The sequence below is a fragment of the Octopus sinensis genome, linkage group LG11, assembly GCF_006345805.1.
Source record: "Octopus sinensis linkage group LG11, ASM634580v1, whole genome shotgun sequence".
NCBI classification, from domain to species: Eukaryota; Metazoa; Mollusca; class Cephalopoda; order Octopoda; family Octopodidae; genus Octopus; species Octopus sinensis.
In genome coordinates this window covers 73,310,233-73,334,830 of record NC_043007.1, presented here as the reverse complement: position 1 = coordinate 73,334,830, position 24,598 = coordinate 73,310,233, and the positions used below count along the sequence as shown (strand labels likewise).

General features: G+C 36.9%; 1 protein-coding gene and 1 long non-coding RNA gene across 2 annotated transcripts in view; one reads left to right on the top strand and one right to left on the bottom strand.

The window, feature by feature from the left end:
* The window catches only part of LOC118765483, a 5,442-nt gene extending 2,973 nt beyond the window's left edge, over positions 1–2,469 (top strand). Inside the window, exon 3 of the long non-coding RNA XR_005001349.1 lies at positions 2,457–2,469. This is a non-coding gene — a long non-coding RNA (uncharacterized LOC118765483). The remainder of the gene's footprint in view (positions 1–2,456) is intronic.
* Positions 2,470–3,203: 734 nt separating this feature from the next.
* On the bottom strand, positions 3,204–23,340 carry LOC115217544 (mucin-5AC). Its single transcript, XM_029787272.2, has 2 exons — positions 20,794–23,340; positions 3,204–3,774 (listed from the first exon to the last, which is right to left on the bottom strand). Exon 1 carries the CDS (start codon positions 23,154–23,156, stop codon positions 20,871–20,873), a length of 2,286 nt encoding a protein of 761 aa, XP_029643132.1. The 5' UTR covers positions 23,157–23,340; the 3' UTR covers positions 3,204–3,774; positions 20,794–20,870.
* Between the last annotated feature and the right edge of the window lie 1,258 nt (positions 23,341–24,598).

Genomic DNA, 24,598 nt, shown 5'->3' with positions numbered 1-24,598 from the left:
GATGATGATGATTTTATATATATACATATATATATAATCATTCCACTTTTTCATACTTGCAGAAAGAATTCGTTGAGGCATATTTTCTACAGCCTCGCACCCTTCCTGTCATACCAGTTTCCAAGCAAGGAAATATTTGCTCATAACTGGGCATGTTTTCATAGAAGAGTGGAACTGAATGACACTGCATGCATAACAGTGACTCTTGTTTACACTTATCATGTGATGTCAAGTCAATGATGTATGCATGCATATATACATATATTTATGACATGGTTCTTTAAGTTCCCTAAAATGGGTGTTAAGTTAAGAAATTATGTTTTCTCAGTATTCTGTATGCTTTATGCTCTATGAATCTATGTGTTTATCTTTCTGAATATATGGAGATATATGTGTCTATGTGTATCTATATATATGTAGATATTAAACAAGCCTAACTGTGTTTATTTATATCACTATCCCTCATCTTTCTGTATGTGTGTGTATATATATATATATATTATATATATATATATATATATATATATACCTGCACTTGTAATTCATACATATATACATACAAATATACTATAGATCATATATATATATATATATATATCATCATTGTTTAAATATCCAATTTTCTATACTTGCATGGATCAGCAGAGTTCTTTCATACGTCACCAATACTTCCTTGTTTCAAAGGAGGTTTAAATTTCCTCTAAGCTAGCCATGTTTTCACAGAACTTTGCAAATGAACAACACTGCTTGTATGCTGGTGGTGCTTGTTTACGACTATCATGTGATATCAAGACGAGAAGACACAAACACACACAGACATACACAAGTATATATATATATATATCTATACACATACACACATATACATATATAATATGAAATATATGCATCTATATATACATACACACACACACAAACGTATACGTATATGTTTGTGTATATATATATATATATATATATATATACACATAAGGAATGCAAGCAATGAGTGCAAAAAACAAAGACAACACAGAAGTGTCTGAAACATCATCATTCTTTCCCTTCATTTCAATCATTAAACTAATAAAAACACTTTTTAAAACTTGTCTTTCTTGTGTAGCCTCTTTCTATTGGTATATATTGCTTTCATAGTATATTTTTAACACTTACGATTTATATACATACACATATATGTATTACACACACACACACACATGTATGTATGAATATTTGGTACAGTATTACAGATATTTGTAGAAATGAATAGGAATGGCTTTCTGATAATTTTTCCACTTGAGTGCTGCTTATAAATCTCTAGGCATTTACAATAATTTATAAACATCTAATTATTAAAGTGCAAAAATGATCAGAAAGCCATTCCTATTTGTTTCTTCAAACACACGCGCAGACACACACACACACACATATATATATAAACATACATACTTCCATACATACACACATACATGCATACATATATTTGATACAACGTAAACGGTACACTGCCCATTTCTCACTTTAGTGCGATCAGTCAGTTAATTGAAGCCACTAAAGCAAGGATCTTGAATTCTGAAGAACCAACAGAATGAACCAGAAGCTTTGAAGAAATAAATTTAATCCCCTACATGTATTCAGTACATTCCATTTCGGTTGTCTAGAGAAACTAATGTGTGTGCTAGTCTGTATATATGATACAATACATACATACATATATATATATATATATATATATATATATATATATATTGATATCTATATTGTATACACACATATTTACATATACACACACACACACACACTCATAATATATTATGTACAAGTATGATATAATGTATTCACATATATACATTTTAATTCTAGTAATATATGTACATATATTATCTGTATTATATATTTTATGTCTACAAGCAAGCAGAAATACTCGATACATGTAGAGTTTATTCTATAAGTATAATATACATAATAGATGTATGTGTGTATATATATATATATATATATATATATATATATATATATAAAATATTATTAGAGACAAAACCACTATTTTGCAAAACAAACAAGGAAAGACTTAATCAATACATAAAATTTTAATAAATAGTCAAAAAAACCGCCACTACAATTGTTTCTTGTCTTGATCGACAATCTTCAGGTGGACTTCCAATAAGTCAGTTTCAAATTATGAAACAGACTTATTGGAAGTCCACCTGAAGATTGTCGATCAAGACAAGAAACAATTGTAGTGGCGGTTTTTTTGACTATTTATTAAAATTTTATGTATTGATTAAGTCTTTCCTTGTTTGTTTTGCAAAATAGTGGTTTTGTCTCTAATAATATTTTATAATATTTTACTATAAAATTGGATTTAATCCTAAATCTGATTTTTTCCCTGTAAATTTGGATTTATTCCCTAATATTTATTATTATATATATATATATATATATATATATATATATATATACATAGGCACATATATAAGTATATATATATGTATATATATTTATACACATACGCACACAAACACATATATATGTACTTATGTTTATGTACACACTTACATATATGTGTGTTCATAAGATGAAATTATGAAAAACACGACTTTATATCATTTGTTCCTTACATATGTTTTACTATTCTGGCTATTTCTAACCTTCAGTTAGGAACAATTTATTGCATTATGTTACATAGATCAAATTGCCCTGATGATCTGTTGTGGTTAAGCATCAATATGCACATGGAACATCCAATACAGAGGTTGCAAATAACCATAATAGTGAAATGTACAAAGAGACAATTGATATATATATATATATATATATATTTGTGTTTATTATGGTGTAAATCATAACAAACAATACTCTTAGGTACAGTAGTAACCACACCACTATACTGGAAGTAGAGACACAAGATATACTATATGTGTCTGTATACACACACACACGCACACATATATATATACATATATATATATATATATATATATATATATAGAAAGTGAGAGAGAGAGCGAGAAATTATTATTTATATGCAAGTGTATTGATGCTGCACATAGGTATGTTATATATATATACATACCTATATATATATATGTGTGTGTGTGTGTGTATATATATATATGTATGCATATGTATGTACGTATTTATGTGTTTGTATATATATATGTATGTATGTATGTATTTATATATATGTATGTATATATATATATATATGTATGTATGTATGTATGTATTATATATATATATATATATATATATATATTTATGTATGTATGTATTTATATGTGTTGGTATATATATATATATATATATGAATATGCATGCCTCTTCATGTTATACCTAGAGAAACATGCCCCCTCCCCCACATGTGCAGATGCACACACATGCACACATACATACTCTCACTTACAATATGTACATTTGTGATTTTTATCTTTTCATTCCAAACTGTAATGTAGTAATTTCACTCCATACTCCATTGCTACTCTGAGTTTCCCATTCCTAGCAATGGTAACATTTGACTCCCCAAAGCCTTGGCACTGAATAAATTAACAATCTCACCTATATTTTTTGAGAAGAATTCTATTTCTCATTTACACATCCATCCATCCATCCATCCATACGTACATACATACTATCGCACATATTGATATATGAAATTGGCAAAGGAAAAATGGTTAATCCAACCAAAAGACTTGGCTTTGGTGAGACAGGCAGTTCAGTGACATATACAAACAAACCAATATGGTTTTTGAGGCCAACATGTTTATCAGCAGAAGCCATTTCAGTTATATAAGACACCTGGAAAGAGAAAAATGAAAATACATTAGCATGAATATTGAAATAATTGCAGAAGTATGGAAGTTAAGAGCTGTATTAGACATGGAAAACAATTCAAGAATTTGAAGTAAACGAGTCAATCTAAAATAGTTGTGTGGATCTTAATTTTAATACTACAAACAAATAACTGCTTAAGATTTGAAAAGGAACTCAATAGATATATACAGGATGTTCAGGCTAAATCTGACGACTTTTTATGTTCCCCAGCCTTTTTTTTTTTTTTCAGGAACTGACTGATGTATTGGTGAACACTCAATGACATCAGAAAGCATAACGATTAAAACTGTTGTTGAAAAAAAAGTTAGCTGACATAATGGTCTAGAAGCCATCTGAATATTGGAAATCATTTACTTGTATCGTAATGGTTTGTGCTGGGTGTCAAAATGTTGACATCTTTGACTGCTGTTCAATGCTCTGTGAACATAGCAAAGGCTGAAAGATTGGGGCTGGTGAAGTTGTGGAAATACTCTAACGACAACTTCTGACTCTTTTTGGGGATATGGCAAGGAGCCAAATCCTGCTGCCACACATATGGTCTTCCAGCAGCAACCTTGTCCAGCTCTAGCAGCTTCATATAACTGTCTGAATTGAACTAGGCCTTATTCAAAGATGTAGGGGATGGATAGCTGCCATAAAGACTACAAAGCCATGGCTAGCAGGAAGAGACACAGCAGGCATTCTGAATGTGTCTACATTCAAGAACTCATCCCCTACATCTTTGAATAGGGCTTAGTTCAATTCAGACAGTTATATGAAGCTGCTAGAGCTGGACAAGGTCGCTGCTGGAAGACCATATGTGTGGCAGCAGGATTTGGCTCCTTGCCATATCCCCAAAAGAGTCTAAAGTTGTCGTTGGAATATTTCCACAACTTCACCAGCCCCAATTTCTAATCTCCTAATTCCTCCAATTGAAATCCCATGGATTACTATGTGTGGGGGAAGGTTGAGAAAGGTACCAATCATTCTACCTGTAACATCAAGGCCAAGCTGGTGGCCAAGACCAAGATGTTCACAGATCTTCTCAAGGATACAGTGAGGAATGTATACACCAAGTTCTGGAGCCATCTTGAGGGTGTGGTGGAAACTGAGAGTGGTTACTCTGAGTAAACTGTTACCTCCCAACCATAAACTACTTGATATTTTTTTGATTTTTTAAAACTACTTTTATTTTTCAATGCCACATTGTATATTCTTTTCCTTTTATGCTGTCAAATTTATCCTAAACACCCTGTTTATAATACAAGGACTTAGAAATTTCTGGTTTGCTAACCAGGTGTGCTTTTAGCTTACATGGGTGTATTGGATGCTAAGCTATGGAAAGGGTAACTAAGCCAGGAGATGAAAAATTCTCATAGAATAATGTGTGTGTGTGTGTGGGAGAGAGACTTGATAAGAATTCAATTGTTCATTGAATTAACATGTAGGCGGATGGCTATTCCACAGACACATGGACACATGAAGAGAAGAAGAAGCCTGACACAAGGCTGTAGTTTTTGAATTACTGGTACTATCTTCCTGACAGGCTTCCGCACAGTTTCTATATACCTAATTTCATTCACATGGTACAGGCTGACTTGAGATTATCAAAAACAACATTTAACAAGATGCCACACAGTGGGATCAAATGTTTACTATTTCATAGTTGCAAAATCAATTTCTTGAAAATTTAACCATCCTGAGCATGTGTCTTCACAGTCATATATGTGTGTGTGTGGGGGGGGGGGGGTGAAGCTGTTTGATAAGAGAAGGACTGAGGATTTGATGGGAATGCTGGGGTTGGAGGAATCGGTGGAATGGTTGGTTAGGGCGAATGGAGTGAGGTAGTATGGGCATGTGTTGAGGATGAATGAAGAGCATGTTCTGATGAAGGTGATTGTGTTTGAGGTAAACGGAGCGTGAAAGCAAGGTAGACTGATGAAAAGGTGGAGGGGACAGGAGGAGGGAGAGATTAGGAGGGTTGGTTTGAAAAAGGATGACATCCAAAACCAAGTAAGATGGCTAGATGGTGAGAGGGCAGTTGCTATGGCATTGAGGTAGACTGGCCACCCCAGTCAACAGAGGCAAAACCCAAATTTAAAACACTGGATGATGATGATGATGATGTGTGTGTGTGTGTGTGTGTATATATATATATATATATACGTGTGTGTGCATAGAGGGAATGCAGTTTGGTTTTTGTTCCTGGAAGAAGCATGACTGTTGCTATATTCCTGATAAGGCAACTGCAGGAGAATTATTTACCTAAAAATAAACCTCTGTACTTGGCTTTTGTTGACATGGAGAAAGCCTTTGACAGGGTCCTCTGCTCCCTTATCTGATGACCAATGCTGAAGCTAAGGATAGATGAGTGGTTGATGAGAGCTGTATAAGTCATGTACAGGGGTGCTGCCAGTAAGGTGAAGGTTGGCAATGAGTATAGCAATGAATTTAGTGTACAAGCAGGAATTCACCAAGGATCAATTCTCAGCACCCTCTTGTCTTCCTTAGTCTTCCAGGCCATAACAGAGGAATTCAAGACTGGCTGCCCCTGGTAGCTCCTCTATGCTGATGACCTTGCTCTTGTAGCTGAATCACTACCAGAACTATATAAGGAGTTTCAGGTGTGGAAGCAAGGTCTAGAATCAAAGGGCCTTAGAGATAACCAAGGAAGAATCACTACTTGACCTAGAAATTTCAGATATGAAAACTAGGTCAGGAATCTAAAGGTGACCAAGTTGGCAGTGGAGAAGGACATTCTGAAAGCATAATTGCTAGAATAAGAATGGGCTGAGTAAAGTTCAGAGAGCTACTACCTTTGTTGGTAACTAAGGGCCTCTCCATCAGAGTGGAAGGTAGATTGTATGATGTCTGTGTGCAGCTATGCTACATGGCAGTGAAACATGGGCTATGACTACAGAGAACTTATGAAGGCTTGAAAAAAATGAAGCTAGCATGCTCTGCTTGATGAGTAAGGCCACAGTGCATATATGACAGTGTGTAAATGATTTAAGAAGAAAACTGGGTACAAGAGACATCAGATGTGTGCAAGAGAGAAAACTGCACTCATTTGGTCATGTGATATGTATGGATGAGGACAGCTGCATAAAGAAGAGCCAATCTCTAATTGTGGAGAGAACCTGTGGAAGGGGAAAACTGATGCATAGAGGGTAGACTCAGGAAGACGTGGGATAAAAGCAGTGAGAAAGGATCTTCAGATGCTGGGCCTCAGTGAGGAGAGGACAAGAGACAAGGACTCTTGGCAATTTGCTGTACTTCAGAAGACATATCAAGCTAAGTAAAATCACAGCAATCCATACATACAGGCATATCCATTATGGCCATGCCCCCACTCCTTCTCCCAGCTGAGAGGTCTTTGTCCTGCTGGTGTCATGTAAAATGCACTTGTACCAGTGCCACTTGAAATGCACTCGTGCTGGTGCTACCTAAATGCACCTGTATCAGTAGCATGTATGAAGCACCTAGCACACTCTGTAAAGTGGTTGGTATTACATCCAGCTGTAGAAATCATGTAAAAATAGACAATTAGGGCCTGGATGATGATGATGATGATGATGATGATATATATATATATATTGTTGACATGAGAATTTTGTAAACTTTCAAGAGAACATGAAATATTCTTTTTTGAAACATTGGTTCTCGAAGTACATCACACAGAGCTATAAATAATGATTTGAAGTTTTAGCACAAAACCAACAATTTTAGGGGAGTGGATAAGTTGAATAAGTCAACCCCAGTGTTCCACTGGCACTTAATTGACCTCAAAAGGATGAAAGACAAAATCAACCTTGGCAAAATTTGAACTCAGAATGCAAAGCCAGAAGAAATACTGCCAAGCATTTTGTCTGGCATGCTAATGATTCTGCCAGTTTACCGTCTTACATAAAGCTACAAATAATAGCATTATTTATAGTTTTATGTGATGCACCTTGAGAGACAATGTTCAAAAAAAAATTATATATATATATATATATATACAGGGTGTGATGGGTAAATTATTGCCATTTTATATTTTTAATTTCATGCTTGCATATTGTTTGTCAACTACACAGTATAGTAGGATCAATTGGGTGCCGTCTGTGAGAAAATCAACACCATGATGCAATTCACTCCGCCAGAAATTCGGAAATGATATGCTGTACTGCTTGGCATTTGTGCCGGAAGCTCCAATACAAACATTTCAGAGTGTTTGGGTGTCAATCTGAGGATAGTGCAGAGGTTTCGCAAAAAGTTGGATGAGTCAAATGGTGATTACGAAGGTACGGCAGCTTGGAAAACTCACTCTAATCATTCTGATAAGAAAAGAACTCCTGAATTTGTTGGTGAGATCCAGGCCATGATTGACAACAATCCTTCCAAGTCAATCAGATCCATCACCAGGGTCATGTGAGTGTCTCAGATTCTTATCAGGCTGATAGTGCATGAAGACATTCGGTGTTCTTAATACAAGATGGGAGAGGGCCAATTTTTAGCCCAAGCCATCGAGGACAAGAGTAAAGACTGCACTATGTAGCTTTTGCACAAACTCAAGCATCGCCTCCAACTGAAGATGCTTTAGTTTTACTCAGACAAAAAAAATTTATATCAGGATCAGATGGTCAACCCAGAACAACCATTGGCTTGCCGTGTCATCAAAACATGTACCAATAGTCATAAAAATCAAACATCCAGTCACCATCATGGTGTTTGGAGTGATCACTAGTGATGGCAATGTTATGCCTCCATTTATCTTTCCACACGGTTTCAGACTCAACATGGAGGCCTACATCAAGTGCCTAGAGGAGGTAAAGCTGCCACTGTGTAAAGAGGGTGGCTACAGGAAGACCCTATGTCTTGCAATAGGACTCTGCACCATGCCACACAAGCAGGAGAACCCAGTCATGGCTGTCAGACAATTTCTGTGACCACATCACCCCTAACATCTGGTCACTTAACTCCCCAGACTGCAACCCCTTCGATTATTATGTGTGGGGCGCAGTTGAGCAAGAGACAAATAAAATTCTTTGTAGCACCAAAGATGAACTGAAGGTAAAGATTATGGCAGCATTCACCAACTTAAACAAGGAAACCATCTAGAAGAGTTGCAGGAGATTCCCAAGTCATCTGGAAGCTGTAGTTGAAGCCAATGGCGATTTTATTGGATAAATCTACTCTTTAGTATTTCAAGATATTCTTATGTAATTTTGATAAATATATGTTAAAATGAGATGTCAGTGTTATTTTCATTTTCAAGCAATTTAGACTACAATTTATTGTTTGTATATATATATATAAACACACATATATATATGTATATAAACATATATGTGTATGCATGTGTGTATATTCTTTCACTTATTTCAGTCATTTGACTGTGGCCTTGCTGGAGTACCACCTTGAAGGGTGTTAGTCAAAAAAATCAACCCCAGGACTTATTCTTTATAAGCCTAGTGCTTTTTCTATCAGTCTTTTCTGCTGAACCACTAGGTTTCGAGGACATAAACACACCAGCACCAGTTGTCAAGCGATGGCTAGGGGAACAAACACAGACACACACACACAAAGAAATGTTGAACATAAGAATATCAAATGTGGTCTGCAAGAGAGACAACTGTGCTGGTATGGTCATGTGCTGCGTATGAGTGAGGAAAGCTGTGTGAAGAAGTGTCACTCCCTAACAGTAGAAGGAACCCGTGGAAGAGGGAGACCCAGGAAGACATGGGATGAGGTGGTGAGGTCCAAACATTGGACCTCACACAGGCAATGATAAAGGACCGAGACCTCTGGAGATGTGCTGTGATTGAGAAGACCCGACAAGTAAAGTGAGATCACAGCTGTAGCCTACACCAGTGTTGCAAAACCAGCCCACTTAAAAAGTACCTTTGGATTGTCGGGTGACATGCTGTGCTTGAGGAAACCTATTGAGTCAAGTAAATCAAAATCAAAATCAAATTAAATCAAATGGAAATTGTAGTTTTGGCCGATGCCAGTGCTGCCTGACTGGCTTCTGTGCTGGTGGCATGCAATAAGCACCATTCATGCATGGGTCGTTGCCAGTGCCAGTGACATGTAAACAGCACCATCTGAACATGGCCAATGCCAGTGCCACCTGGCATCCACTACACTCTTGGAGTAGTTGGTATTAGGAAGGGCATCCAGCTATAGAAACATTACCAGATCAGACTGGAGCTTGGTGTGGCCTTCTGGCTTGCCAGTCCCCAGTCAAACTGTTCAACGAAAGCAGAGATTAAACAACGATGATGATGATGATGATGTACACACGCACACATGTATTCTTCAACTTAATGTTGTTTCAAGATATATCATTTTAACTTAACATTATTTTTCTAAGAAATAAATGGAAAAATGAAACTTCAGTTGAATTATCCAGCTTTACATCCATTCCAGTGAACATTTTTAAAAGCATGAAAATTATAAAAAAAAAAGTAAAAACCAATCCTGAAGCGGAAAATCAAATAAAATGCATGCGAAAATCATCATCATCATCATTGTTTAACGTCCGCTTTCCATGCTAGCATGGGTTGGACGGTTCATCTGGGGTCTGGGAAGCCAGAAGGCTGCACAAGGCCCAGTCTGATCTGGCAGTGTTTCTACAGCTGGTTGCCCTTCCTAACGCCAACCACTCCATGAGTATATTGGGTGCTTTTTATGTGCCACCGACACAGGTGCCAGACGAGGCTGGCAAACGGCCACGATCGAATGGTGCTTTTTACGTGCCACCGGCACGGAGGCCAGTCGGGGCGGCGCTGGCAACGGCCACGTTCGGATGGTTCTCTTATGTGCCACCGGCACTGGTATCACAGCTACAATTTCCATACATTTATTAAAATAGTTATGAGCTCGTAATTTTTTCCAAATTTTTTTGTGTTACATCATTCTACAAGTTGTTGACTACCAACATAAGTTGAGATATACTTGTACTTCATGGTATCACATGATTGACCAGACCATTGGATGTTGTCATATATTGCTAGTCACAATATACTTCACATTGTTTTAGCTCTTGAATGGTACCACCCTGCTGGCTAGGTGAGCAGGCCAACGTTCCCCCTGATCAGATGGTTAGTAAATATTTTCATAACACCCTAATTTCTTTCTCTCAGCAGTTTGATAAATGAAGCCATCTGACCCATGCAAGCATAGAAAAGTGGATATTAAAACAATGATGATGATGTTAATTATGATTGACTTCAGATTTTACCAGCAAAAGATACTTCAGATTAAATTTTAATAAGTAAGGATTTCTTACTCTGGCACACTGTTGTGAGAGTAGAGTCAATTAAGTCAACCCTACTCTCTTTTACTTTTTTACTTGTTTCAGTCATTTGACTGTAGTCATGCTGGAGCAACGCCTTTAGTTGAGCAAATCGATCCCAGGACTTATTCTTTGTAAGCCTAGTACTTATTCTATCGGTCTCTTTTGCCGAACTGCTAAGTTACAGGGACGTAAACACACCAGCATCAGTTGTAAAGTGATGTTGGGGGGACAAACACAGACACACAAACATATACACACACATACATAAATATATATACATATAGACGATGGGCTTCTTTCAGTTTCCAAATCCACTCACAAGGCTTTGGTTGGCCTGAGGCTATAGTAGAAGACACTTGCCCAAGGTGCCATGCAGTGGGACTGAACCCGGAACCATGTGGTTCATAAGAAAGCTATTTACCACACAGCCACTCCTACGCCTAGTATATATTTGGAATTTTTTTTTCTGACATTGGAGGTATAGTACATGTAGTCAACTCTGGAAGGATCTAAATTCAGGCAATAAAGCAACAACTCTAAATACTGAAAGGCTGTTTAGTCTAATAATCTCTATTTCTGCCCTTCTGCTCCCACTTCACAGCATCTTGGATAGTTTTCATCAACCAAAGATCAGGTTAAATGAAGCTCATGGGTTGACATTAGCTTTTCAAAAATGTATCAAATTGGCATCACCTGTTCTTGGGGATCAGGCTTAATCATTTATCCTGCTTAACACTCCCACTTGGCTTTTTGGTGCCTTTACCACTATTCAAACCAAATTTCCAATTTTTAGCTTCTTTCAGTTTCAGAGGTCTTGCACTTCTTCCTCAAATAAAGCCAGAGAAATAAATATAAAAATATAAAAAATACAATAAAAAAAAAACAACCTCATCCTCCAATAAATTATTAACTTACTGAGATAACAACTATTCTCAGATAATATTTCCCATTAACTTTACATTTATTATCCTAAAAGGCCATCAGTTGAGCTTGAGTATATCAATATGAATTGATAAATTTTTGATTAAAGTAAAAGTGCATGTTTTTATTGTATTAAGCTGGCTAGTTGCAAACAGGCATAAAAAAGTGGTTTTTGTATTGACTCATATAGGACGGAGAAAGCTATAACTTGAGAAATAATATTAGTAAAGATTATATTGTGGGTGGCTGTGGGGGGATGCCTGTGTGGTGGGTAGGTGCATGTATGTGTGTGTGTGTCTGTGTCTGTGTGTACACAGACACACACAAAAATGTATGCACAATTTAACATCTGATAATTCACTTAATTTTCATTTCTTTTTAGATTTAACCCATTAGAAATAATAAAGGGAACCAGACTAAACTTTCAACAAAAGAAATTTGTCCTAAAGTGCTGATGGAAGTTTGAAAACATAAAAGTGCAAAAACAGTTTAGGAGGGAGTTTCAAACAGATATCCACCAACATAACTTACCATCACTCAAGATTGATGGATGGAAATATTGTTAAATGTATGTATGAATTAAATGCTGCTGTGGTCATGTGTTACATATGGATTAGAACAGTTGCATAAAGAAGTGCTGATCACTAAATGTGGGTGATACTTGTGCAAGAGGGAGACCCCAGGAAGATGTGAGACAAAGTAGTGAAAATTCATCTCAAGATGTCCAGCATCCTGGAGATGACAGAGGACCAAGATGATTGGTAATTCGCTATGCTTGAGAAGATCCATCTGCTATGACAAAAGTGAGGTCCTAAAAGCATTATGCTCGTGCCTGGGCATACTGGGTCCTGCACTCAACCTGCCCATGTCAAGCATTTCCTCACACTCATTCCTCTTTCACTCTTCTAGCTCAGGTACAACTCAGCTGCAGCGATCATTTGAGAGCAGAATTGGCACATATTTCATCCTCATCTTTTGTGCTGCTATTTTAACTCCTCCACTCCTGGAGCCACTTCTGTTTAAACTTCATTCTTCATTATTGTTCTTTCTTTCACTATTTTCTACCCTCTTCTGTGGTTTCAGTAATTTCTCCCAATCCTCTGAGTGACATTTTAAGGATTGCATTACTGCATCTTTAACACTCTCTCATATCTGCAATTGATGCCTCCTCCAACTTTGTGACCCGATCACTATACCCTTATGTACCTCTGCAGTTTATCACCCTCTCACTCTTTTCTCAAACCCTGCACACCATCTCCCTAATTTTTTTATCTACCCAGATATATGATACTGCTGCCCTTTACTCCTTCTGTGCCACCACTTGTCACCTTCTTGAGTCACTTCTATCTCTCTCATCTCCTCCCCTCCATTCTGATATTAACCATCAACCATATCTCCACCCTTGTTCATCACTCACTACATCCCCCTCTAGACCCATCTCCAGCCATCCCACACTCTCATAAAATTACCCACCCTTTTCTTCCCCACTCAATGGTCCACTGTATACATTCTTCCTTATACTCACCTTGAACCTTAAGAATACACTCTGGCACCCCATCATCACTATTTTCATCTCCCTTTCAGCTATTCCCACTCACCCTTGCACAATGTAGGGGTAGCCATGTATCTCCTCTAGAGCAAGACACCTGTGTTTATCTGCCCAATATCATACTTTAGCCTTTAATACCTGGAATAAAGCCACCTCCTCCTCTCTCAAATGCACTCCCATTCAGTCAAGGGGAACTTTTTCCTTTCTTTTCTTTACTTTGTCTAGCAAGTTATTTGGCAAGCACCCAGTACATACTGTAAAGTGGTTGAGCATTAGGAATGGCATCCAGCTGTAGAAGAAACTATGCCAAAGCAGACAAAGAAGCTTGGTACAGCTCTCTGGTGTTCATCAGTTCCTATTGAACTATCTGTCCAACTCATGCCTGCATAGAAAAAGAGAAGTTAAATGCTGATGGTAATGATGATGATGACATTCTGGTTCAAGTGGAATAAGTAATTTGCATCACAAGAGAGAATAACTAATATGAGAGTATGTTAGAGGCATGGGCGACAACAAAATGAGAACAAACCAGTGGGTTGCATTGGACTCCAATATCTGCAGTGAATAGCAGTTTGAGAGCAGGGAAGTGAAAGGAAATAGGAGTCGATCAAGGAGGAGGAGGCAGAGGAGGTGATAAGAGGACAGTAGTAGGGATACAATGTGAAGTGTTGGCAGGATAAATGGTATTATTTACAGCACCTGAGTGGGCGTTGCCTCAGTTAGGAGATGAGTTGTGGGGAAAGGCTTGATAGGACCTCATTTCTGCTGAGGTGGATGGGTCTCCCCAAGCAAAGTATATCATCATTCATCTTGGCCCTTGTCATCTTCATTGACTCAGGGATTAATTTCACACCAACCAAGTAAACTGCAATATTTAATTCTTGACATTTAATCAACATATATATTCACTTTCCTATTGTCTTGTGGAACAATTATGTAATGGAAATTATGAACTCCTTAGACAATGTTCTTTCTTAACTAAAGTCCCCTATTTGGGGTTCATCTGTATACTACACCTACAGAGGAAGTTGTCAAAGCCCAGCTTATGCAAGGATTTTTTCAGTTAAATTATTTTCTGGTGTTGATCCCTATCTAATATATTGACTTAGTGACTCCTTTTCTTTCTTGCACAAATAATCAGCTAGGGTAGAGATGCCCTTGAATACTGGTCCTAATGTCATATGAACTACAGATCTGAATTTATCCATCATGTTTCTAATGCAGAGTTACTCAGGGTAGAGTATGACAATACTTTGCTCCTGAAGACTGCTTAGAGATACTAGGCATATGATTAAAATGTACCTAGACTAAATCTCCAATGTATGAAACTATGAGTAGCTCATAACTATATATTGTGCACATTAAACAGTATTTAACTTTCACCAGATGCAGTACTTTTTGCTGATCTTACCTTAACAGAAAAGTAACCCCCCCCACACACACACACAAAATATGTCCATTCATAGAGTTTTTTCTTTCTTTTTTTTAAAAATCAAAGTGAGACATGGACCACAAAATGGTTGAGAAATACTCTTCTAATGTAAAGTAGACAGAGTATGACAGTTTGTTGACTAATGCTCTCCATCTTTATATCTCTACTCTTATAAAATAGTTGTTACTCTGATGGGTCTAACTAACCCTGATATCTCTTGATGGTATGTACCAAGGTCACCACTTATGAGTCTTGCTTGATGTTGTGGGCAGCATATGATACCTTTCTTTACCCTATATCAATGATGGAAATCATCCATTGTATTGTCCAGTGAATGAACAGATGTCATGAATCTTGCGTACAAGTTATTAGCACATCCAGGAAGGCCAGTTTATCAGAATTTTTTTAGTCTTTCCTGTTGTGAACTGTATAGAAGACTTCATTGAGTTTACATGGTCCAGCAGTAATTGTGCTTTGTCTTGGTGAGACCTAAGTATAATGGTGTCATCTAAATATTTCAGTTGTATGGTCGATTTAATTATGTTACTTACAAAGCCATCTTATGTATCATGAATATATCAGTATCTCAGTAGGTAAACCTGATGGAAATATTGACTTTCTGTGTACAAATAATATATTTTCAATTAAGGTTTGATCTACATTGGCAGGAATAAGGTTTAGCTATAGGTTTGTCATTATCCCCAGAGATAGCTAACATATGTATGGAAATACTACTGGGTCATGCAACTCAATGAGAAGTTAAAGAAAGACAATGCACTGATCTCCTGGGATGTACTAATAACTTGCATTGAATGCAAATTCAAGACAATGCTATATCACAAACCTACATTCATTGGGCATTGCCTGAACTTTTGATTCCCACCATCCATATGGCATAAGAGAAAAACTGTCTGTGGCCTACATCACCAGGTAAAAGTCATAAGTGGTAACCTAGGTATATACCAAGAAATGATATCAAGATTAGAAGGACCATTCACAATAACAATTACTCTATAAGTATCACGTCAGCTTCCAAAAGCAAACCAACAAGAATCAAGAACATTAATGAAAAACCTGCCATGATCTGTCTAATTTACTTTAGAGGCTTGGCAGGGAAAATTATAAAGTTTTACAGTTTATACAGCATAAGGACAGTATTCAGGTGCAGGCCTACCCTTTTGGGATATCCATCTTGGAAAGAAGCCTCCATCAGGAGATCATGAACAAGAACTGTGTGTTCCACACTATTCCATGTAGTTGTAAGAGAAAATAAAAAGGGAAGACCAATCACCTACAGAAAGTAAGGCTGAAGGAATTTTGTAAAGCTGTAAACAGAGAAATCAGACATGGTTGACTATTTGAGAAAGATAAATCACCAACATCTGTGAAACAGTCAAGATAAAAAGACAAGGATAACACAGCGAAATAAAAGAATTGAAAAATTCAGCACATATACAGGGCTCTGGTAGGCCTAGCATGGAGATTAACACCGTATAAGAAGGTTTAACTCTTTAGCATTCAGATTACTTTATCAAAAGTAATACTTATTTATTCACATTTTAAAAAATGAATCATGCGTTAGCTTGTAACTTCAAGATTTCAAAGATGTGATTGTTTATTTTTAGAATGACATTGCAAGGTAGGAGTGAGAGGCCAGATCTGGCCAGTCTGAATATAAAGCAGATAAAATATTTGGGCTGGATACGGGTGATTTAAATGCTAAAGGGTTAATTAAGAGAAGCACTAAGTCTAACACCATAAGAAACTGTGAGGTTTAAAGTTCTAATTTCCATTATGTAATTGTCCTTCTAGTTAATACCAAAGTGAAATATAAACATTAGATGCTAAACGTGTTAAGTGTAGAAGTTTAGTTGGTAAGCAGAGATCTAGTTCTTGTGTCAGTGAATATAAATATATCCTGATTAAAGTGGAATGAGCAAGTGACATTACCAGAGAGAATAACTGATATGAGAATATCTGACTTGGAGACAACAGAATAAGAACAATCTAATCAATGAACCAAATATAGGGTTTGGTTTGAAATTCTGAGAATGTTACCACATAGAACAAGCACTGAAGAAAGCGGGAGATAACAGGTGGAACAGTGTCACTATAACAGTCACAATGTGGACATTGTCCATCTAGAAACCTCAGTAAAAATATTGACAAACTTGATAATATCAGGAAAAAAGGATAGGTGAAGAGGCTTAACATGAGTTCGGCTAGTCTATTATATGGTATCACTTAGCACCCACTTAAGAACACAACAACAAAAACAAACATATGAACCAAGAGTTGAAAGATGAGGAGTGCAACTTTTTATGAGGTGTGACTGAACTCTTTGAAAAAGACACATCATCATCATCATCAGCAGCAGCAGCAGCATTTAATGTTCATATTTCCATGTTTAAATGGGGCATACAGATTTTGTTGAGGCAGATTTTCTATAGCTGGATGCTCTTCCTGTTTCCAAGCAAAGTAATAGTTCTTCATGGCCCGACATGCTTTTTCACAGAAGACTGGAAATGAACAACCTGTATGATGATGATGCTTCTTACACTCAACCCATAATGTCTAGATAAGAGTACATACAAATACAGACACTCATAAATATATATATATATATATATAAAATTGAATAAGGGTAGAAATTGATATTAATCAATTAAAACCAGTGGCCTAGCATATTAAAAAAATCCGAAGATTAAAATATTTTTTACATACAAAATTTAAAGGACTGACCACTAAAAGTGGACAGTGAATAAGCTAAATATAGACGTCAAAATCGCTATTTTCCACGAAGAATGAGGTCAGTCCTTTAAATTTTGTACGTAAAATATATATATATATATATATATATATATATATATATATATATCAAACAAACTGGCACTCTGTCAGCTACGATGACAAGGGTTCCAATTGATCCAGTCAACAGAACAACCTGCTTGTGTAATTAACATGCAAGTGGCTGAGCACTCCACAGACACACATACCCATAAAATAGTTCTCAGGATGTGACAAGGCTAACCCTTTGAAATACAGGTACTACTAATTTTTGCCAGCTGGGTGGACTGGAGCAACATGAAATAAAGTGTCTTGCTCAAGGACACAACACACTGCTGGGAATTGAATTCATGACTTTATGATTGTGAGCTGAATACCCTAACCACTAAGCTACACACCTTCACACGCACACACACACACACAAATAACATAAATAAGGCTTCTTTTAGTATTCCATCTACCAAATCCAATCACAAGACTTTGGTCAGCCCAGAGCAATCATTAAAGACATTTGCCTAAAGTGCCATGCAGTGGGACTGAACTCAAAACTACATGGTTGGAAAGCAAGTTTCTTAACCACAGAGCCATTCTTGTGTACTACTGGACAGTCCACTTTAACAAAGACCAACAGAAAAAAAACAAAAGTTTAATAATGCCGACAATGACAAGGTGTGTCATCTTTATTGAACTTGAAAAACTTAAATCACTTCACATTTCAACAGTTATGCTTTTGCTATCCAAGAACAAGAGACAGCTGGAAAATATTCTGTTGAACAAAAGATATAGTGAAACCAATATATGTGACTGAAAATGTTTACATCACATACCTATAGAAGACATTCCACATGTGATCAGCAGCTACTTGAAAATGTTATTGTGATATTAACCTTCAAATGCTGTCATGACCATGACATTATTAAAATAATTATATAATAAATACCACCTGGAGGAAGAATTGCTCTGAGATAAAAATAGAAACGTTTCTGCAGTTGTTGAGGGAACATTTCTGTCAAACCATCAACTAAATGCAAACACAACAAATCTGATATAATTGTTTTGGACAGAGAAAATAAAAAAGTATGGAGTGTTGAGGATGTGAGTGAATATTTCAATGAAATTAGCAAAAATGAGATAATAAAATTCTCTTTTATGGAAAATTGCCTTGAAACCAACAATTATAACCAGATCAGGCATTAATATTTGTACCTGTTATTTAGCATCAAGCTGGTCCAATAAAGCAGACCTGTGATCATTCTGACCATGGCCACCTCATTTTATTTCCTTTAGACATTTGATTATGAGGCAGATTTGATTGAAGCAATCAATATATGTTATCGGTAATATTGTATATCAATCCCAAAAGGATGAAGGTGAAGTTGAGCTTGATGGACTGTTGACTATATACTAGGAAACATTTCATTCAGTTACTGTTTAACATTAATTAATAACTAGCAGGAACCATAGAAAACTTTCTTATTTCTGTTTTGATGTGTAAATTTATACATCATCATTTAGTGACCATGTACACGGTAGCAGAGGTTGGATAGTTTGACAAGATCTGAAGGATTGTACTCCAGTGTCTGCTTTGACATGGTTTCTATGGCTGGATACCCTTTCTAATGCAAACCATTTTACAGTGTGTACTGGGTGCTTTTTACATGTCATCAATACTAGCGAGGTTACCATGCAGATAGTAAGATTATTGTAACAGTGATTCGAAAACCAAACTGCTATGTAACTGATCATGCATCATAACTGAACCACAGTAGTTTCACATGATTGATCTATTACATGATTCAATCTTCTAGAATTTTCTCCTTGTGCCCTATATAAGAGCTGCTTTTGACACCTAAACTTTTTGCAGAGCATTGAGGCCAGCCAATTCATTCATATGTCTCACCCCTTGCCAGGCAGAATGTTGAGGTAGCTGCATAATGTGTCTCCATGCTCACCTCAAATATAACATGATTGTTTCCAGTTATGTTGAGCCAACCTCGTGTTGCTATTTCAGTAAGCTTACCATAAACTCTAAGCATTATATCTTTTCCAGTATGTAATTATTTGTTGTTATTTGTAAAAGACCTACACAGTTAAAACTCTGTATGAAATAAAATCTTCTCTTAAACGTTCACAAATGATGTCAATTTGTTCCTCATACAACCCAAGAAACACATTTTCATTCATCAACTCAGCCAATCATCACCTCAGACAAGTCAACAAACACACTCGCAACACTATCAACCACAAGGGGGGCGGGGCAACTTTATGCTAGGAGATAAGGAACAGAGAGGGGTAAAATATGAGAGGAAAGGGTCAAAGCAGAACAGGTTTCTTGGTGTAGAGGAGCTACATGACTACTCACATTTTAGAAGAAAAGGAAAGCATGATCAGGTGAAACTGGAATATTTTTTAAAATTATGATATTGCAGTTATGTCTCCAGTTTTGAAACAAACTCAGTGAGGTATTTTGTCTGGAACTCTGTGATGATGATGATGGTGATTAAAATTTAACATGACATAAAAATATACAAATATAAAGATTTACAGCTTGAGCTATCAAGCAGCTGAATAATAAAAATTCAAATATTGGTTGCAGTTGGAGCCTCTTGGTAATTCTGAAGTGGGACTAGAAGTTAATAATATATACTGTATTTACTTGTGTATAAGTAATACCCCTAATTAAGTGTTAGATCTTGGTACAAAAGTTTTCCTTTTATAGTTTTAGCTTTTCCCTGTACAAAAGTCAGACCCCATTCTTTTTCAGTTAAAATCAAGTATGAATAATCCGGCTTATAAATGAGTAAATACAAAAGATTACCTTGCTGGATATGGCTTATATAATATGGAAAGTAGTGAGGAAACCAACCTGGTGAAAGCCATAATGTGACACCAGAGTCAATAAGAAACACAGGTTTAATGAATGTGGAAAATAAACAAAAAAGAACAATGATAATCTTATTGTTTTGCTTCTTTTTGCCTGTTATTACTGTTATGTCAGATTATTAGAAACAATGAAAAAAATCTTATACTTGCCTTCAAAATGGAAATGCTTCCTGTGCTTTCCCAAATGGTAAGTCCAGGCAGATTTGATCTAACATTACATAGATCAATCAACAGTTAGGTTTATTGTGAGAGATGTCCATCTTATCTTTGGTAGGCACTTCCAGTTCTATATTATAGGCTTTACCTACTTCACTAGAACCTATTTCAACTTTTAATATCTCTTCTTCCTCCTCCTCCGGCTCCTGACCCCTCAGCTGGGTTCCATGCCCAACGAGAGGAGACTCAATATTGCCACTACATTCAGCAGTGAAAAGTTTACTTTTTGTATGTTCTTTACCATCAGGTTTTACAGCTTCATCTCTGCTGTGACTACCTTCAAGTGAATCTGGTCCTAATTTACTACATTCTACAGTTTGCAGTGGACATGCAGTACTATCATCAAACTGCTCCCATTTTTTCACAGAACATTTTGGTGCAGACGATGAAGGAGGAACTAAAGATGGATTTGAAGTTGGTAAGGTGGTAGTGATGGAGGTGGTTGTGGGAGTAGAAGCAGTAGAAGCAGCAGATTTCACAAGTGGACTCGTACCTGCAGGTAATTTCGATACAAGAACCAATTTGGATACAGGTGATCCGGCAGCAGCTTTGCAGGGAGACTGACTGGGTGAAAGAGTTGGGGGAATAAAAATTCGACGAGGAGATTGTCCAATGGAACCATCACTTTGTAAAACTATAGCTTCCTTCGTATGTCGAAACAAACGATCCTCATTAAAGTCAAAGGCATTTTCTTTGGAAGTACCAACACCACGAGGACTTTTTATTGGCTTTCCAAACTGTTCAGAAGGCAAAACTATTTTCAGTTTTTCCAAATTAGGAGATACTTCTGGGGAACTAAGATGTGTATATTCGTCTAAAGTCACAACACTGAGAGGTGTAGCACTACGTGGTCTGTTGATAGGAGTGGTTTTTACTTGCAGTCGCTGTAATCTTCGTTCATAAGCTTTGCGTTTAGAATTGAAAGAGGTGGGTTCTGTAAAGTTATCAAACTGTTGACCAATATCATCAACTTCTTTCAATGCATTACATTTAAGAGACTCCCGACCAGCAGCTAAAGATGAGTAGATATTTTCGGTCGTTAGGCTTTCTGCAGCACTTAGATCACTTTCTGATGAACTAGAGTCATCGAGTAAGTTTACTTTTTCTACAGCACTTAAGTCTTTTAACTTGGGTCCAGAGCCTGGCTCTGTTGCTACTGGAGTAGCTGCACCATCTTCAGTTGTATCAAAGTTAACAAAATCAACGTCTGCGACACCTTCTGTTGCAGAAGGTAATGTGACTGATTCCTGTTTATCTTTAATTACATCATGTAAATTATCAGTTTTACCTGATGCAAACGAAGATGGTGAGTCCAAGCATCCTGGAGATATCCCTCTGTACGGCCTGCCGTCCGCATCATCGTCAGACGAAGGTGCATCAACAAGCTGATGGTTTACAACCTCAGATTGTTTAGAAACCACTTCACTGTCCTTTTCTCCATCTAAGTCCGATGCGTTTGTTTTGCGACCAAAAAACGTTTTTTTCTTTTGCCTACCCTCTTTAGCAGGTGACGGTGATAATGTTTTACTTGCAGCATTTTTTATTTTCTGTTTCTTTTTTGATTTACTGCCTTTGCTGGCATTTACAGGAACTGGTTCTTTTGAGGACTTAGAGTTTGGTGAATTACTTTGGCATACATCAGCATTTCGAGAACAGTCGTCCGATGTAACATCACTGGAAGCAGCTACGAGGGATTCTTTATACAAACACGAACTAACTATGGGTAGTTTATTGTGGATCGTTACAGTACTTGTAGTAGCTTCAGCTGTGCTTATTTTGCTCGCAGCTGCAGGAATAGAACATACTGTATGAACGAGTTCGTTTGAGGCGGCTTCTTTTGTGTGAGTGTTAGTGGTGACTGAAAGAGAGGTTTTTGAAGTAGTACCTACAATAGAAGCATGTGGCAGATCGCTGTTATTGACTACCTCCGTGTTTGCAGAAGCTGTGTCTTTACTGTTTGTCACTTCTTCGTCAGAAAGGTCAACGGTGTCAAAAGTAGCTAAGGGAGCAGATCCGATCTCTCCTTGCCTGTCTAAAGGAGGACGATTGGCCTGTTGTGAATCAGACTGCCCAGACGAAGGGTCCTTGTCATGCTTACCACCATCATCTAAATCCCGGACGCCACTTTTATTATTATCACTGCTACCACCAACATTTAAACTAACACTTTCACAATCACTTGCACTATAACTACCACTTGTATTATTCGTTTTACCTTTGCTTTTCGAACCCTGCGCTGATGTCGATGCTGACGAAGAAGTTGATGTTGGGGTAGATGTAGCTTTGGATTTGTGCATACCCTTAGCTGTTGACGTGACTTAAACTAGATGTATTTTAATATAACTGAATCATTCTTTTCCTTAGAGGTCAATGATATAATATACAAACGTATATATTATTATTATTAAATATTCCTCCACCTATAAGACATCTATTTTTACTACAGAAAAAGCTTAGATGTGTGATAAATAGATAGGTAGATAGATAGATAGATAGATAGATAGATAGATAGGTGTGTGTGTGTGTGTGTGTGTGTGAAAGAGAGAGAGAGAGAGAGAGAGAGTTATGTGTGTGTGTGTGTGTGAGAGAGAGAGAGAGAGAGTTATGGAAACGTATAATAATAATTTCTATAAATGTGCTTGTTGTGTGTCTGTTGTCTGAAAGATTGCGGACTTATATGAAAAATCAGACTTACGATCTTCTAAAGATGGTTGAAATGTTTCAAAAGACACAGTAACCACTATGTTCGCAATCCTGTAAAAGCGAACGGGAAGATGCGTCAATAGTTTTATATTTTTTTCTCCTTTTTCATGATATTTTCTCGTTAGTTTTGAGCTGTTTTCATTTCTAATGTTGCCTTAAGAAAACAGTTTTTATCACGTGTGTTGTCCATTTCTTGTTTTTTTCATTGTATTTCCTCCCTTGGTCGCCAGTTTGGTATAACTTTCATCTTGTTTATCTTGCTGCTGCCTCACAGAACTCCATCCTGGCCTGATCATCTCGACGTATATCCTTGCTTTCATCAAACAGAGCAGGCGTCTTTACTTGTTCGCTGTTAACATATACATACACACACACACATATACACACACTCGCATTCACGCACTACACTCACACTCACACACACATATGCGTACACTCAAAGAGAGAGAGAGAGATTGATTTATTCCATGCATCCCCCATTTCTCCAACTGATGTGGATAACCTCCACGGATGGATATATAACTATTACTACTACACAAATCACGAATTAATAAGAAATATAGTAGATTCAGTCGACCTCAGTATTTCACTGGTATTTTGGTATTCATTTAATAATTTCTTTTATTTGCCACAAGGGCAACGGCCAAAAAGACTGCACTGCAGCTAAGATAAAGGATATTGATTTCACAGCGTAATCCGACGACAAATTGCTTCTTTTTATAGCCGTAAGCATGTTTTACTGGGAACAGTTTCAATTTTTTTTCCAGCAACTCTTATTATTTAAGCTGTAATAATGTTTTCTGATGCATTTAGCATATAATTCCTACCTGTGTGTGTGTGCGTGGAAATAGGATAATGGAGCATATGAGAAACAGCGACTCGCAGAAATATGGAAAATAACAGCAAGTTTACGAAATAGAGTTCGTTCTAAGAAGGCAGTTATAATTGACGGGTCATAACGACGAAAAGAAAAATCAAGTTAAAAGTCGGGTGGAGAAAACGAAAGAAAGCGACGCAACCGAAAAGTACGTAATCA

What these genes read in the sequence shown, in the direction of transcription:
- LOC115217544 (XM_029787272.2), bottom strand. Translation starts at nt 23,156, where the DNA reads ATGCACAAATCCAAAGCTACATCTACCCCAACATCAACTTCTTCGTCA.